Source organism: Mixophyes fleayi, chromosome 4, assembly GCF_038048845.1.
Source record: "Mixophyes fleayi isolate aMixFle1 chromosome 4, aMixFle1.hap1, whole genome shotgun sequence".
NCBI classification, from domain to species: Eukaryota; Metazoa; Chordata; class Amphibia; order Anura; family Limnodynastidae; genus Mixophyes; species Mixophyes fleayi.
In genome coordinates, this window is record NC_134405.1 from 321,861,927 (window position 1) to 321,879,728 (window position 17,802).

The window sequence follows — 17,802 nt, forward strand, 5'->3', positions numbered from 1 at the left end:
AAGGCAGCATGGAGGGCGCAGTGCGATCATAAGGGGGCATAGCGTGGTGATGATGAAGGGGCACAGTAATGTGTGTGTGAAGGCACAGGGAGCTTTTGGCAATGTAGTGTGTGTGAGGTAGATGGTGGCTAATTAATGGTTGCTATTTTGTTTGCGGGGTAATGGGAATACTATTATTCTAATGTTGGGGCTGGAGGTAGGCCTAATTATTAATCATGGGTGCTGTTGATTTAACGGAGGGGCTGGTTGAAATTTTCTAAATGTAGCCATTTTTTTCCAAACAGGGCCCCCAACATTCCAGGACCCAGACAAGCTGCAACTTAAGAAACCTGCGGCCACATAGGGTGAAAGTGAGAAGAACAGGTAGGAGAGAGCAGGAGAGTGTGTGAAATTTTGTGATTCTAGTGGGACAATCCCAATTTTTGGTGAGTGTCCTGCCCAATGTAAGGTACATGCCAAGATTGTGAACTCTCTGTGTACACACTGCATTCTGTCTGTACTACACTGTGGTGCTAGATGTCTTGAGAGTCAGGAGTACTTGGACATATGTCATGCTCCGGTGAATTCAGAGCCTAGCGCTTTTCCTTCACCAGCCATGCCCCAATTATGAATAGCCCCCAATTGTATGACCACACCCACTCCCAACTTTGGGCCACCGCCAAGTGGCCGTGCAATATTTTTCAACGCGCACCTATAAGGGGGCTCCATGAAGTTGTTGTACTGGGGCCCTGAATTGGCAGCCATGTTCCTAATAAGTCACTATGAGGAGCATTGATACACAAGGTAAGTAGGAGATTGTCATACACTCTTCAAGACGTGACTGCTCCTACAGACAATGAGCAATATTAATGACGTCAGCGCAGAGAAAAAACAGTGCAAAAAGAAAGTTTTGGGTTTTTTGTTTTTTTTTAAACTGTGTTATATTTTGAATTATGTTTTCATGTTTTTTTAGTGATTCCAGTAATTTGAGCAGAGGAACTTGTACTGCAGCCTCTCTATAGCACCTCACACGACCCAGGCGGTGGAATTCCTTCTCACCGTGATTGGCCAGAACTCCTTGTTAGCAGACTGACGTCCTGTGTCAAACACTTGTGGCCCGCAAGCAGAGCCGCAACTTAAAATTTTAGCGCCTGAGGCGAGGAGGAAAACCGCCACCCCTCTAGCCTTCAATTTTAACCAAATTAACCCAAAATATTCATAAACTGCTCCCCCTTTAGCATTGTGCCCTGGTCGCCCAAACCTCTCGTACAGCCCTAGTTACGGCACTGCCCGCAACTACAATATAAATAGACGGGAAAGGGGTGATTGTCCATATAATTAACACTATCCTGACTTTGGTGGGACAGTGCTAATTTGCAAACCGTGAAAGGGGTGGGGCTTACACAAAAGTGGGTGTGGCTTTACCAGAGACTGCGTTTTGTTGGTTGAAAAGAGGGTCAAGGCAGTCAAACTGTGGGGGGGGGGGGGCTTCGTGTGGATGGGTGAAATGGTCTGTCCCAATTTGGCTGAATACATTTTGGGATGTATTTTAAATAAACCCTGTAGAGTTTATGGCACAGATGATTAACTTTATTCTTTACAGACCCAACATCCACTGGTAACGTAGGCTCAGACATTTGAAACTATAAAGACGATCTCATTGAAACACAGTTACATTAAAATTTTGCCTGAAGGTTTCAGCAAATATTCTCAATTCTTTATCTGATGACTAAATCCAATGTGAAATACATTATAGATTGTTTTTTCCATTGTTCATCCACTGCTCAAATTCCCATTAAAAGCCTTTAAAAAAAAGCAGAAGAAATCATTACCGTTAGCACCAGTTAGAGAGGTTCTCTATAAGAGTCGCTCTTCTTTTTTCTATGTAAAGTGTATTTTTCTACAAAGACTCAATTAAGTTGTGTTTCCTGTAAAGCAAAAAGCTCCAAGTCTTCCATTAAGCCTGAGCCCCACTCCTGTGCTCAGCTGCATTAGGCGGTAATTTTGTTTATAGGATAAAGAATTATTTCTAATGAAAATACTAGCGGTTTCTATTTTTTGACTAAAATGATGTTAATAGGAAATAATTACATGTGTAACTTAAGATCAACTCTGGGGCCCCAGACTGATTTTCTAAAAGGACTTGTAACTATGTTTAATAAACTCTACATAACATACAGTATAACTAAGTTCTGTATTGTAACCGTTTAAAAAAAAATATTTTTCCTACTGGATCTTCAGATCCCAGAGAAGATGTCCAAGGAAAAGAAATATATAAAAACGATATAAAAAGTAAGAAAATATATAAAATATTTTAATAAGAAGGAGATCAGTTCGAATTCTACGTTGGACCCTAATTAAGTTTGTGATTCTCGACCCATAACAGGAGCGCAATGGGAGATTTATTTTGGTTTATAGTATTTAGTATAGGAGTCCCGATTACAGCAGGACTAGTGTTGGTGAACCCTAACAAGGACAGGGAGTGTGGGGGAAGTGGGTGTTATTGGGCGTATTAGGGCATTTTTTCGCTGAAGAAAAGTCTTAGCGTATGTGTTGATGATAATATCACTTCAATTATGCTGAACATTGGGTGTCTTGTAAAACTTTAATCCATAACTTCAAACATTTTAAAAATCAAGTAAGGCAGAAAAAAACAAAACATCGACCAATCGACCACCCAAAACTATACCCCCGCTCGACTCAAACGCTACTATTCCACATGACCGCGCTCATATACATTTTTGCCAGCCTCAAAAAAATAGTTTTTTTATTGCTGCTTATCAAGGTATCGGTGCCATTTATTGCTAAAATTGTGCCCAGGCAGCAGCTGCCCGATGATAACGGCTCAGAGTGGTAAGAGATTGATTACCGCTTAACCAGGCCAGTCTCTGCAGTCCCCGAATTTCTGGCTCACACATACGCAGTGGAATGTAAAGCTTAGATTTGTGCTATAGTTTATAGTGCAAAAATAAATAAATTAAATTAACATGTACAAATGATTTCATTTATTTGAGAGATTAAAATATTTTTAAACATTAATGCATTAAATACAGGAATACTGGATAATTAGGCTTCCCCTTGCAAAGCCTCAGGGACGCCAGTGAATATTACCGCCGGTAGCGAGACCTTTCATAAATTGGGTGAAGCGGAAATAAATTCTATTGACTGTGAAAACACCAGTTTCCATGAGCAATAATGCTTTTTGTCCTTTCAAAAATATGCCCCTAAGTGAGATGTGTTTGGTAACAGGCACAGGAAGAAATGACTATTCATGTATTGAGCAATTAATGAAAGCATTAATTTCTGCAGAACACGAACCTACTTTCAAGACAAATTGCTCCTTCTCCGTCTTTATCTGTTGCTCCATCTCTTCGTACAAGTTTTGTATTTCAGTGTCGTAGGTGGCGATTTTCCTGGTCAGATAGAAGTAAAGGAGGGTTTCATTATTCTGATACTGGTTGGTTAGGTCTCTGCCTAAACCATACTTGCCTACTTTCCCAGAATGTATAGGAGACTCCCAACATTCGGGGACTTCTCCTTGACTCCAGGCAGAGTAGGCTATCCTCCTGGACACTGAACTGGACAGGACCTTGATAACGTGATTCAAAGTGAAACGCGTCATCATGGCCCCACCCCTGCTGCACAATTACGGGAATCATATTGTTGCACAACGGGGGGAAGGCCTGTGATGATGCTAATTGTGTCATCACACTGTGTCACCCACTTTTTGAACCCACTTTTTGAAACTCCCCTCCAGAAGATCCTGAAGGGGAGGTTCAAAAAGTGGGCAAGAATGGTCTAGACAACCATTATGGCTGCACTTCATCATAAATCGATCCGCACACTGAAATAATAGTTATTATATCCCGTTTTCTGCAGCACTTTATGGTCAGGGAGACAAACTGAGCAGCGGTATGCGGTCGAAAGCTAGACTTTAATTTTTTTCGACATTCAGAAAATCGACACCATTAGGTCGACAATTCAAATGTAGACAGTACTATGATTATGGTTAGCATTAGGGATAGAGATTGGGTTAGTGGGTTAGGGATAGGGTTAGGGTTATGGTGTTAGGGATAGGGTTAGGGATAGGGTTATGGTGTTAGGTTTTGGGATAGGGTTAGGGATAGGGTTATGGTGTTAGGGTTTGGGATAGGGTTTGGGATAGGGATAGAATTAGGGTTATCGATATTATTGTCGACCTAATAATACTGTCTACATTTGAATTGTTGACCTACCAATACTGTCAATGCTATTATTGTCGACTTTCCAACCCTGTCTATATTATGACGACCGTATAAATGTCGATCATGTAACTGTCAAACATATCTATCACACCCAACTGAACATAGCATTATAACAATACATGAACATACAATGAAATATAAGGTGAGAGGAATTATTGGTTGCAATGTAAAGAAGATGATAAGGGCTTGTTTTGGGCAGTGGTCCACATAGGAGGACATCCTACAGATAAACTCTGGTGTAATCTGCCACCCTCCAGTGTGTACTCTTAAAGAGTGTTTAGCACAGCCGGGAACATTGTGTGATCGTCGGAGGAGACTACTTCCCAAACATGTAGAAAAAACTATGTCCATCAAAATGAACTACAAATTGTATGAGGAATACCGTTGTTGTCACCAATTACAAACAGAATCAGTAACGCTAGATTGCAGTGGGGATGAACTAATAAAGAGGAAGATGGCCGCTGTTAGCCATATGCCCATTAGTAAATTGATAAAATCCCTATCTATTCTCCAGTTGACCAACCAACAACCAAAATGTTCTCTTTTGTGGGGGCCCAAACAAATCAAGCACTTCAGCCACAAAAGTGGCAGTCCCTGTCGCTGAAGTGCTTGGTTTTTTAAACAAAGTATGTCCTTTTTAAAATATGGGTGGGTGGTTGGGTAATCATCAACGGCTAGACATTCATTTGGTCGACATTCAGAAAGTCGACAACATTACGTCAAAAATTCAAATGTTGACAGTATTATATGGTTAGTGTTAGCGATAGGATTAGGGATAGGGATATTATTGTCAACCCTATAATACTGTCTATATTTGAATTGTTGACCTAATAATGTTGTCTACACTTCATTATTTGACCTAATAATACTGTTGATATAATTATTGTTGACTTTACAACCCTGTCTATATTATGATGTCGACCATATCAATGTTGAACATGTAGTGGTCTAACATATCTATCACACACAAGTGAACATAGCATTATAACAATACATGAACATACAATGAAATATAAGGTGAGAGGAACCTGCTTATTATAGATTGCAATGTAATGAAGATGATAAGGACTTGTTTTGGATAGTGGTCCACATAGGAGGACATCTTACAGACATCCTACGCACACCAATAATATAGAAAGTGGATACATTTATATTTAGTTATTTTTCCAAATATATATATATATATATATATATATATATGTATATATATATATTTATATGCATATAATTATTATATCAGCTTTAGCTCCCTCGTTAAAGTTGTAATGATCATTATGTTTACTGACTTTTTGAGTGCACATTCCATTTCATTCTTTTCCTCATTGGCTTCTTGAAGCTGTGAGAAGACTCTGATAAGGAATTCTTCAAAACTTGAAAGCAGGTGCGGCTCGTCCCTCCGCAACTCCATCCACAAACGTTTTATGTTATTCTCACTGTAACAAGGAACAACAAGGACATGATGGGCCAGATACATGATCAGGTGCAACTTGCGTTTCAACAAAGAGCACGGAACCTTGGCGCAGTTCCAAACACATTCAAATCCAAACGTATCTCAAGATACACTTCCATTTGAATCTGGGTGCATGTACGCTCTGCCAAAACATTACTTGCCATACGTAGATACACACAACAGACTGCAGTATATGCACATTTATTAGCAACTCTTAAAAGAATAATCATTAATAAAAATTCTATTTATTTTTACAATAGTTACAGGGCCTGATTCCTTAAGGAACACAAAGTGAACGCAATATGCATTTTTTTTTTCATGGATGGAAATCGCAAGTACGTACATCCGCATTCAAGTACACGAGGATCTCAATAAACATTCCTAGTTGAATACAGTTGTAAGTACATTCTGCCTATCGGGCACTTGTGTTATATAAAGGTCAAAACACACGTAAAAAAATAATTAGCCAATTGTTGTCACCTATTAATTATATAATAATTAATAAAACTACATTAAAAAAAACAAACAGTTATCACATTTATCGGGCTGTTCTTCGTGCGTACTGTACAGTTTCTGAGTTCTCTACAGAGATCATTTTAGGCAAAGCTTTTGAAACCAACAAAGTATTCTTTCAATTAAACAAAAAATAAATGGCTCTTTAATTTAGCATTTGCATTTGTTTCATTAGACTTTGTGTAATTACTCAAATACCCAAATTATCCAGTATTGTAACAAACATAATAGTTTCATATTAAATTATGATCAGGCCGTAGGCTATAACTATTAACCACTGTTTAATTATGTCATGCTTGAAATTGTATTGCTAGAGTACATGACAGTCTGTTGAATTTAGCTATGGTAATGATAATTGTGTCTGTTACTTAATATTTTTGTGATAATGGAACAAATATGTTTCTTAGATTAAGTTACTGCTCTTGAACTGATATTCCAAATGAAGCACAAATTATATAATTTATATTGCTAGGAGTATCCTTAAATGACTTCTCCATCTAGAACTATCACACGAATCATTGCCTTTCTCCCCATATAGCCTTTACATATCAAGGCTGCTGACCACAAAAACACAATCTCAAATCACAAGAAAAAAACACAACTGAATAAGGTTTCAGGTGCATGATTTGTGGCATAGCGCAGAGAGGGGCTGCTCTAAGGTGACGCAAATTGTGTCATAGACCACCGCCTCCACCAACTTCAATAGGGAAGTTAATGGTATCCTGGAAGGAGGCCTGCTCTTCCTGGTGTCCGGGAGACTCCCCGAAATTCGTGGCTTCCTGGACATTCCGGAAGACTAGACAGGTATGCTCTTGTCGGTAGACAGACAAGGCTCCACTCCAATGAGCTCTGACTGGAAACATGAGTGTCAATCGACAAGTGGCGTAATGCATTCACATTACTTCACGTTTTCCACTTGTAGGCATTTTGACAAAAACAGTGGTTTAATTCACATTGAATTGCCTGTGTGTTAAATTAATATTATTGTCATTGATTTGTAAAGTGCCACAGTGCTCCATAGCACCATGCAGTGGTGGAAACCAAGAATGCATAAAACAGGGGCATATAAAGTAAACAAAATAAGTGCAGTCGTGAGAACAAAGGATAGGGAAGCTCACAATCTAGAGGGAAAAGGGCAAAACTGAGACAAGAGGTGAGATCGTAAGGGCATGAGCTTTGGACCCACAGATTTTTCGCCAGGTAAGGTCGATCCTTCTAAAGATCAGTGTAGGATGGCCTAGAAATGTCTGTTATTTGCTATTTGCTAGGCGTCCTGGTCTGTCTCTGCATGTTCTCCCCACCTACCCGTCCTGTCCTTTTCTGTTATCTCCTGTCCTGAGGTTCCTCTCCCTCTCAGTTAATGGTCATTCTGCTGTAACAGGGCACACCAGTCTCAAGAGGGCTTCTCAGGGTAGGACGTGAGCCAATTACATGACTCTCAAAAATGTAATCCTGGGACTTCCCAGCCAGCTAGGTACACCCCGCGGCCCACAGATAGTTACAATAAGCACTGTGATGTGGCTGGAGGCTCCGTTCTCCAAGAAGCCTGCCTTCCTCTAAAGCAGTGATTTTGTAATAGTTAATCAATGTTAATGTATTAACAGAACATGGTTATAAATCACATACACTTAAGCTGTGAATTTGCTTGGTATAGCATATCAATCACACCATTCATGCTTAACACTGCCCTGCTACAAATGAGATACAGCGGAAGTAGAGAGATATAGCATCACCGTGTCCACCACCCTTTGGGGGGTCACCAGATTGAGCCATTTATACTAAAGAAATCCTACTGTACTCATCATGGAAATAGTCATTCATTGGGAAGAACCATCATTCAAAAGACTATATAGGGTAGGAAGACTACAATTGGCCTGTGTGTGTGATCCTCTTTGGACAAAACTAAATGGACCCAATGAAGAATTAGCCATTGGTATGTGTGCCGAATGGCTGAATCCTTTCATATTTGGCAACCTGGAGCCAAGTGGCAGAATCAGCAGGCCAGTGTATAGCCAGCATTATGTCACGACTGAGTATAGAGTACCTGCTATTGTTGGGCACTACTCGAAGGAAGGTGCGGAGTCTAACGTGCCCCTGGTGTTCACCAGGGACCCCCGCAAGGAGGTATGGACTCAGCTGCAGGGAACACGCAGGTCGCGGTCCTTCCACAAGTCAGATAGCGAAGCACGAGAGAAATGTCAGACAGGCCGGCTCGGCAATGGTGCGGGCAAGGCAGGTACACGCGGAGAATCCAAAGGGGTGGTGAGTCAAGCCGGGTCGGTAGCGTTCTGGCAGCGAGGTACAGAAGGGAGATCCAAAAGAGTAGTCAATGCAATCCGGGTCACAAGGGTCACAGGCAAACGGCAGATAATCAGGAGGCAGGCAAAGGTCAGGAGACTAGTAATCACAGGTACACAAGAAACGCTGGAGGACAGGTAGACCTGAAACTCTGGCACTGGTGATGGGGTCAAGAGAGGCTTAAATAACACAAGTGCCCAATCAGCTTCAGCGCCGCAGCGCCATCCTATTATTAGCGTCGTAGCGCTTCCTAGACGTGGCGTCCCATTGCCTAGCAATGGGAACGCTTCCTGCACAGTAGCCGGGCGGCCGAGCGGGGAGGAAGTGACGCGTCTGGTTGCTAGGCAACCAGACGCGCGGATCAGCGGGCGCCCCCGTCCGGGATCCAGGCGGCGCCTGACAGTATGCCCTCCTCCTCCTCCCCTCGATTGGAGAAATCTTTTGAGTAGCTGGGGAGCATGAAGGTCTGGTTTGTCCACCCAAGATCTTTCTTCAGGACCAAATCCTTTCCAGTGAACAAGGAACTGCTGACGACCATAGCGAAGACGGACATCCAGGATTCGGCTGATCTCGAACTCTGTTCCTGAGGAGGTTTGCACTGGAGGAGGTCGAGAAGGAGGTATAGAGAATTTGTTAAGCACCAATGGTCGAAGTAAGGATACATGAAAGGTATTATGACATCGCAACAAAGTGGGTAACATTAACTTGACACACACTGGATTGATGACATGTGAGATGGTGTAGGGACCAATGAAATGTGGAGCCATTTTCATAGATGGTACTTTAAGTTTTAAATCTTTAGTGGACAGCCATACTTGATCCCCTACCTTCAATAGAGGAGTAGCTCTTCGGTGGCGATCTGCGAAGGTCTTGTGGTGTTGTGTTGCCTTTTGCAGAGCTGCTTTGGTTCTGGCCCAAATGAGAGAGAATTCTTGATAGAGTGAGTCCACCACCGGAACTGAGGAGGAAGAATTTGGAAATGGGTCTGGGATAATAGGATGCATCCCGGTCACAATAAAGAATGGAGAAAACCAGGTAGACTCATGGACATGGTGATTGTGTGAGAACTCTGCCCAGGGAAGGAATTGTGACCATCTGCTTTGATTGTCAGCGGTAAAGCAACGAAGAAAAGCCTCCAAATCCTGGTTGATGCTCTCGGTCTGACCATTGGTCTGGGGGTGGTACCCCGACGAGAATTTCAATTCTGTACCCAACTTCTTGCAGAAGGCCCTCCAGAAACTGGAGATGAATTGGAACCCTCTGTCAGAGATGATTTCTTTTGGACAACCATGTAGTCTGAAAATCTCTTTGATAAATGTGTCGGCTAAGCGACTGGCCGAAGGCAGACCAGAGAGAAGGATGAAGTGCACCATTTTGGAAAACCGATCAATGACGACCCAGATGGTATTGAATCCCGAACTGCAGGGAAGATCAGTGATAAAATCCATGACTATACTTTCCCAAGGAGCATTAGGCATGGGCATGGGGCGCAGCAATCCAGCCGGAACCCTCCTGGAAGTTTTATGTTGGGCACAGATGGTACAGGCTGCAATGAAATCACGTATATCAGCATGTATAGTGGGCCACCAGAAACGACGACAAAGAAGGAATGTGGTCTTCTTAATTCCAGCGTGTCCCGCAATATGGGAAGAATGAGCCCATCTCAATACCTTGAGTCGTAACTGTGGTTCCACAAATGATCGCCCTGTAGGAGGAGCAGCCTTAACAGTATTGGTAACAGCCACAATGTTAGAAGGGTCGATAAAGCATTAAGGAATTAATGGATTCAGGCGGTCCGTATCATCAAAAGAGCGGGATAGAGCGTCTGCTCGCCCATTTTTAGCCCCTGGACAGAATGTAAGAGTCATATTGAAGCGAGCAAAAAATGATGCCCAGCGGGCTTGCCGAGGACTCAAAAAGCGAGCTTCACGAATGAATGTTAAATTTCGATGGTCTGTAAATATGGTAACAGGATATAAAGCGCCTTCTAGCAGGTGTCGCCACTCCTCCAGAGCTGCTTTGATAGCGAGAAGCTCTTTATCTCCGATTCCACAGTTAATCTCATTAGGAAGGAATCGTCTAGAGAAGAACCCGCACGGAGAATGAGTACCCAAAGGTGTCTTTTGGAACAACACGGCTCCGATGCCAATAGAAGAGGCGTCCACTTCCACAAAGAAAGGTCGCTGTTGATCCGGCTGGGAGAGAACAGAGGCCGAGGAGAAGGCTTTTTTAAGAGTAGCAAAGGCAGAAATAGCTTCAGGAGACCATAACTTCGGGTTGGCAGATCTCTTAGTTAACGCTGTGATTGGAGCGATAATAGAAGAAAAATCTTGGATGAACTGCCGATAATAGTTAGCGAACCATATGAATCTTTGGATTGCTTTAAGGCCCTGAGGTTGAGGCCAGTCCAAGATGGCAGACACCTTGGTGGGATCCATCTGTAGTCCTGAGCTGGATACGATAAACCCAAGGAAGGACACTTGGAGAACTTCGAAAACACATTTTTCCAACTTGCAATAAAGATGGTATTTGCGCAGTCTTCGTAAGACCTCCCTCACTTGTTCTTGATGAGAACGCAGGTCTTTAGAGAACACTAGAATGTCATCTAGATAGACAACTACAGAGGTGTACAACAAATCTTGAAAGATGTCATTAACGAAAGTCTGAAAGATGGCAGGGGCATTGCAAAGACCGAAGGGCATTACTAGGTATTTGAAATGACCATCCCTAGTATGGAAGGCGGTCTTCCACTCGTCGCCCTTCTTTATACGAATGAGGTTGTAGGCCCCTCGTAGGTCTAGTTGGTAAATACTTGAGTCCCGCTGATCCTGTCAAATAGATCGGAGATAAGAGGTAACGGGTACCGATTTTTGATAGTAATACGATTCAGAGGTCTATAGTCAATGCACGGGCGAAGGGACCCGTCTTTTTTCTTGACAAAGAAGAATCCAGCCCCAGCAGGAGAGGTAGACTTGCGAATGAACCCACGTTTGAGATTCTCAGTGATATATTGAGACATTGCCAAGGTCTCTAGGCGAGAAAGAGGATAAGTTCGCCCCTTGGGTATAGGTTGATTGGGAAGCAAAGTAATGGAGCAGTCCTAGGAACGGTGGGGAGGTAACGACTCGGCCTCGGTCTTACTGAATACATCCTGAAACTCGGCGTATGCTGCTGGAAGGACTGATCCCGTAACAGTGGACTGAGCAATAACTTGAGAAATGGAAGGCAGAACACTAGGCAGACATCTATGATGACATCCTGTACCCAAACAGGTAACCTGAGCACGATCCCAATCCATCTGCGGAGAATGTTTCCGTAGCCAAGGTAGCCCCAAGATAAGGGGGTTAATGGATTTTGGCAACACCAAAAACTGAATCATCTCGTTATGAAGGGCTCCTACCGTCAACCGAATGGGAGAGGTGATGGAGGAGATGGAGCCGCTGATGACACGGTTCCCATCCACTGCCGTTAACGATAATGGTTGAGGCAAAGCGAGTGTTGGAATTTGAAGCCCAGCAACGAGAGTAGCAGAAATGAAGTTCCCAGAGGAGCCGGGATCCACAAAGGCCGTGGTGGAGAAGGGACCTCTAGGGGTGCTCAGGGTGACTGCCATAAGAAGCTCAGGAGTGTGTTTAGAGTAGGGAGCAACTGTGGATACTCCTAAACCGGCCTCCCTGCTACCGTTTAGGAGGACGGGTTTCCCAGTCTCTTAGGGCAGACCTTGAGAAGATGTCCGGAATCGCCACAGTAAAGGCAGAGGCGTTGCCTAAGACGCCTCTCTCTTTCTTCAGGAGATAGGCTAGAGCGTCCTACTTGCATGGGTTCGTCCATAGGCAGCACCGGATTTTGGAATTGTGGAGCCAGACGAGGAACAACCCGCTTAGAGACAGGACGTTCTTGGGTGCGTTCTTGATAACGTAGATCTACTTTGATACATAGCGCAATCAGGGTATCAAGGTCAGAGGGAAGATCCCGAGAAACTAATTTGTCTTTAATACGGTCGATTAGACCTTGCCAGAATGTTGCGACCAGCGCCTCATTGTTCCACTTCAGCTCTGACGCTAAGGTCCGGAACTGGATAGCATATTTCCCGACAGATAAGTTGCCTTGACGAAGACTCAGCAAACTGGTGGCAGCAGAGGCTACTCTCCCAGGGTCATCGAAAACTCTCCTAAAGGCTTCAATAAAGGAGGCGGTGTTATTAAGAAGAGGGTCTCCATTTTTCCACAAGGGCGAGGCTCAGGCTAGTGCTTGACCGCTCAGGAGGGAGATCATGAATGCCACCTTCGTACGTTCTGACGGGAATGCTCCTGCATTACACTCGAACTGAATAGAGCACTGGTTTAATAAACCCCTGCATTTCTTGGGATCTCCGTCGTATTTCTCCGGCGCGGGGATGCGCATGCCTGAGGTTGCTGTAGATACGGTAACCACACTAGAGGACGCCACCGAGGAGGAGGTAAGGGCTGGAGTGGCAGGCAGAGAGCCCTGTAACGCATCGAAGCGTGTAGCGATACCTTGGACACATTGTAGGAGATGTGCTTGGGCTGCTTCTTGCTGTTCTACACGCTGAGCCAAGTGAAGGAGAAGGTCACGGGCTGAAGGTTCACCAGTTCCTTCGGTAGACATCGCCAGAGTTTACTGTCACGACTGAGTATAGCGTACCTGCTATCGTTGGCACTACTCGAAGGAAGGTGCGGAGTCAAAAGTGCCCCTGGTGTTCACCAGGGACCCCCGCAAGAAGGTATGGACTCAGCTGCAGGGAACACGCAGGTCGCGGTCCTTCCACGAGTCAGATAGCGAAGCACGAGAGAAATGTCAGACAGGCAGGTTCGGCAATGGTGCGGGCAAGGCAGGTACACGGGGAGAATCCAAAGGGGTGGTGAGTCAAGCCGGGTCGGTAGCGTTCTGGCAGCGAGGTACAGAAGGGAGATCCAAAAGAGTAGTCAATGCAATCCGGGTCACAAGGGTCACAGGCAAACGGCAGATAATCAGGAGGCAGGCAAAGGTCAGGAGACTAGTAATCACATGTACACAGGAAACGCTGGAGGACAGGTAGACCTGAAACTCTGGCACTGGAGGTGGGGTCAAGAGAGGCTTAAGTAACACAAGTGCCCAATCAGCTTCAGCGCCGCAGCGCCATCCTATTATTAGCGCCGTAGCGCTTCCTAGATGTGGCGTCCCGTTGCTAGGCAACCAGAAGCGCGGATCAGCGGGGCGCCCGTCCGGGATCCAGGCGGCGCCTGACACATTATGGCTGATGGTTGGTAGATCTTCTCTTAGGGGTCTCAGGACAAAAGACTCACCCACAGCTGATTAATGGCTGTATGAGCTACAGGAGCACTCCGTAACTGGAGTGGGTATACGTGTATTAGAGTGCTTCCCAGTGTAAACAGCTTGTGAAGTCTTTTTAGAGAGCTCCTTGAAGAACATACACAACAGAACTGATCTTTCAATTCAATTAAATGTTGGATGCTGGGGTGTTCTAAAAGGGTCATCACATGACTGTCGGCCAGTGGCACCTCTCCCCCCATGCCAACCCCCAGGTCCTGCCAACACAGGTCCAAGCTTATGTGGCCTTCAACAAAAACAGGAAAGCTTATGAGGGTCACCGGACCTCAGTTCAATAGGATTTCACTTAAAACTCCATTTTAAGTCTTGTAGTTATCGTTAACAAACATACTTTTGGCATTTTTCTGTCAATATTGCATTACATACAAAGCAGGCATTACGTACTTACTCCTCTAAAACACTGTTTGCCCCTAAGCTGTCAATCAAGTTGTAGAATTGAGTGTTGTCGTCCTCTTCTTGGGCGGCCTGGGTGCTTTCCTCCCATTTTGTCTGATAAGTATTTTCAAACTCCAGCTGCTCAGTAAGTTCCCCATCAGGCGTTGGGATCTCTTCTCCATGTAGAAACTGACCTAAATGTTTCAAAAAGTAGACTTCAATCATGCCTAACACTCATACATGTCTATGTATCATTATTATATCCTTAATAGTACAGCTTGAATAAAAGCTTAACTGCAATGTAAAGTTTTTAACACACGCAACTTTAATATAAAACCCATAACCCCCTCCCAATGATCTCCACCAAGTACCTCCTGCTAAAATGCCCTTGGCTTTATTTAAATGACATGTTATTGGAAGCTGAACTTCCAGTGATGCAGTGGCGGATGTACAGGGGGTAGAGGGGGTGATGTCATTTGGATTAATGGCCAAACAATTGAATGCAATGCAAAGCAACACCTGTGTGGGCAAATGTTGACACAGGTCCAGTTGTTGTATGAATCAGGCTAAATGATCCAATCTGATCAGCATAGGGGCATCAACGAGAGGAGGGTGTGTGCTGGGGGTGCTGAGATCATTTTTGGGGCTGTTTATTAATTCTTGAAATTAAGAGTACTGTGTGACCCTTTTCAGGGCTGGAGGGCCATGCGTGAGGCCTTGGAAGTATGTCAGTTTGCCCATCACTGTGTTATACAACAGCTCTTGACTTCAGGGGTTTCTAGCTATATGAAACTCCCACCAAAAACCCACCAATTACTAATACTATTATGCTGGCTGCATTTGTCCCAGTCCGAGAGAGAGAAACCTACTGTCCTAATTTCTTCCACAGAAAAGGGAAAATAATAGTTACTTTTTATATTAATACAATAAATATTTTCAATTAATCAGAAAACCTATTTATATTAATTTCATTAAAATTGATAACATTAAGGCCCTAATTTTTATTGATTATGACCAAGTGAATACACTATAGGATGATTTGAAATGTATTCATTCAAGGCATAAATATTTTTAGATATGCAATATTGTATATTTTATATTTTATTAATAATTAATTAATATTGTATATTGAATTAATATTGTATACTTATATATTTTATGTTATATATGCAATATTGTATACTGTTATACTATGCAGATCAATTTAGCTGCTGGTTGGTTTTGTTCTTTAAATATTGTTTTTCTTTCTTATCAAGTGTAACAATAAACGTAAAGAATGTGTCTGAGAAGCACTTACTAAATCCTGTAGTGAATTCTTCCAAACTCAGATAACCATTTCCATCAGAATCCAGAGTATCGAAGACGTTTTCCAGTTCGTCTAGACTGAGAGGAAGCTCGCCATGAAGCCTCTAATAAAAATAAAAGGTGTTTCTTAAACCCAAATATGTATCAAATGATTCATCAACTATTATTTAGTGATATATACAACCATAAACTTCATTAAAATGTCCTTACGCCAAGTATTTTAGGTGGAGGGTGTACATGCCATTATTATTATTATTATTATTTATTTATTTATAAGGCGCTACAGATTCCGTTGTGCCGGGTACAGAAGCAAAACAAATAGATGAGGTAATACATGTCAGTAGCACAGATGCAGGGGCGGATCTAGACTATTGATATACCCCGGGCGATTTTAGGGAGGCGATTTAGGCCCCGCCCCCTTTCTGATTTCTAAGGCTGCCGGCGGCTGCACAGTATGTGCAGGTCCGCTCGGCAGTGGCAGTGTGCTGCCCCGCTGCTCTGATTGTGTTTAAAACACAATCAGAGCAGCTCTGATTGTGTTTAAAACACAATCAGAGCAGCCGGGCAGCACACTGTCACTGCCGAGCGGACCTGCACAGTGTGCAGCTGTCGGCAGTTAGCCCCTGGATCGCCCCCTTCCTGGATCCGCCACTGCACAGATGAGTGTGAGTAGTGCTATGGGGAGTCACACAGAGGACAGTAAAAGACGTGACAGGACATACGAGGGACAGGAGGCAGGTGTGGGACAATAGGTCGAGAGGACCCTGTCTGTCAGGACTTACCATGGATGAGATACAAGAATAATCGGCAACTATGCCTAGTTGTACCGTCTCTGGTTGTGCTTAAGCCACCGGCCCCACATTCTATATCCTGACGTAATATTTAATGTAGTCCAAGTTTTATTATCTATTACTTCTCCTCTGTTTACACTGCACCCCTGTTGAGTTTTTAATTTCATTTGTCATTTGCATCAAGCTCATTGCAATACAAAATGATTACACTGATCACAGACTACTGGCAGAGGCTGGCTGCTGGTGAGAGTCGGCTTAGCAGAATATTAGGAACATTTTAAAGGAAAAAATGCAGGTAGCCCAGTGACTCAGCGCGAGGTAGCCCACTGTGGGATCATCATCATCGTCAGCTATTTATATAGCGCTACTAATTCCACAGCGCTGTACAGAGAACTCACTCGCATCAGTCCCTGCCCCATTGGAGCTTACAGTCTAAATTCCCTAACATACACACACACAGACAGAGAGAGAGAGACTAGGTTCAATTTGATAACAGCAAATTAACCTACTATTAAATTTTTGGAGTGTGGGAGGAAACCAGAGCACCCGGAGGAAACCCACGCAAACACGGGGAGAGCATACAAACTCCTCACAGATAAGGCAATGGTCGGGAATTGAAGTCATGACCCCAATGCTGTAAGGCAGAAGTGCTAACCACTGAGCCACCATGCTGACCCGAGAAGCAAATGTCCTGCAGTCCAGCCCAGCCAGCCCCTGACTACTGGGCCTATTTATTAAACAAGGAAAAGCCCTACCTATCATAGGGTGGGAAAGTCTATCTAACAAGAACCGAGCTGGTACATTTACCGTCGCACTCCCCTTTTGTTATCGCCTGAAAATAATGAAAGTTAAAAAGAATGCTCAAGAGCCTGTGAAGAGGTAATTTTTGCCTTTGATATTTCGGCAATAATTGATTTTTTTGATCGGCGCGATAAATTAATAAATCGGGGTCCACAAGTTCATTTCAGTGCAATATAGAGCAAGTTTCACAACCCTTTCGCTTTGCAAGACACAGCAAGAATCAGTGCCTAAGACTGCTGCAGTACACAGCAATACCCTCTCTTGTAGGCAGGGCCATCTTAACAACATTATGGGCCCCCGGGCAAAGCAGTGCACCGGGGCCCCTAGATATAGATATATAGATATATACAGATACAGATATAGATATATAGAGATAGAGATAGATAGATGTACTTGCTCAGTGACCCCTGTAGGTTTTTTTTGCAGGTTTTTTTCTTTTGCAGGATTATTTATTCTCATTAAGAGCCGTGCCTATGGGGCCCCCTTGCCCGTGGGGCCCCCGGGCAGCTGCCCATCGTGCCCAATGGAAAAGATGGCCCTGCTTGTAGGTCATTACAATATACAGTAACAGGGGCAAACGCAGGATTTGTAGAGGGGTATTTCCACACCACGCCACCAGTGGGCGTGACCAGCATGCATGGGGGTGTGGCTATAATTTTAGACAGTGCTTGGCTGCTCTCCAACTCTTCCCATC

General features: G+C 43.7%; 1 protein-coding gene across 1 annotated transcript in view; it reads right to left on the bottom strand.

The window, feature by feature from the left end:
* CRACR2A (calcium release activated channel regulator 2A) overlaps nucleotides 1–17,802 on the bottom strand; it is a 115,339-nt gene that overhangs the window by 37,722 nt on the left and 59,815 nt on the right. Inside the window, exons 3-6 of the mRNA XM_075210196.1 lie at nucleotides 15,509–15,620; nucleotides 14,225–14,405; nucleotides 5,510–5,656; nucleotides 3,302–3,392 (exon numbers count right to left, since the gene is read on the bottom strand). Of these exons, the coding sequence (XP_075066297.1) occupies nucleotides 3,302–3,392; nucleotides 5,510–5,656; nucleotides 14,225–14,405; nucleotides 15,509–15,620 (531 nt within the window). The remainder of the gene's footprint in view (nucleotides 1–3,301; nucleotides 3,393–5,509; nucleotides 5,657–14,224; nucleotides 14,406–15,508; nucleotides 15,621–17,802) is intronic.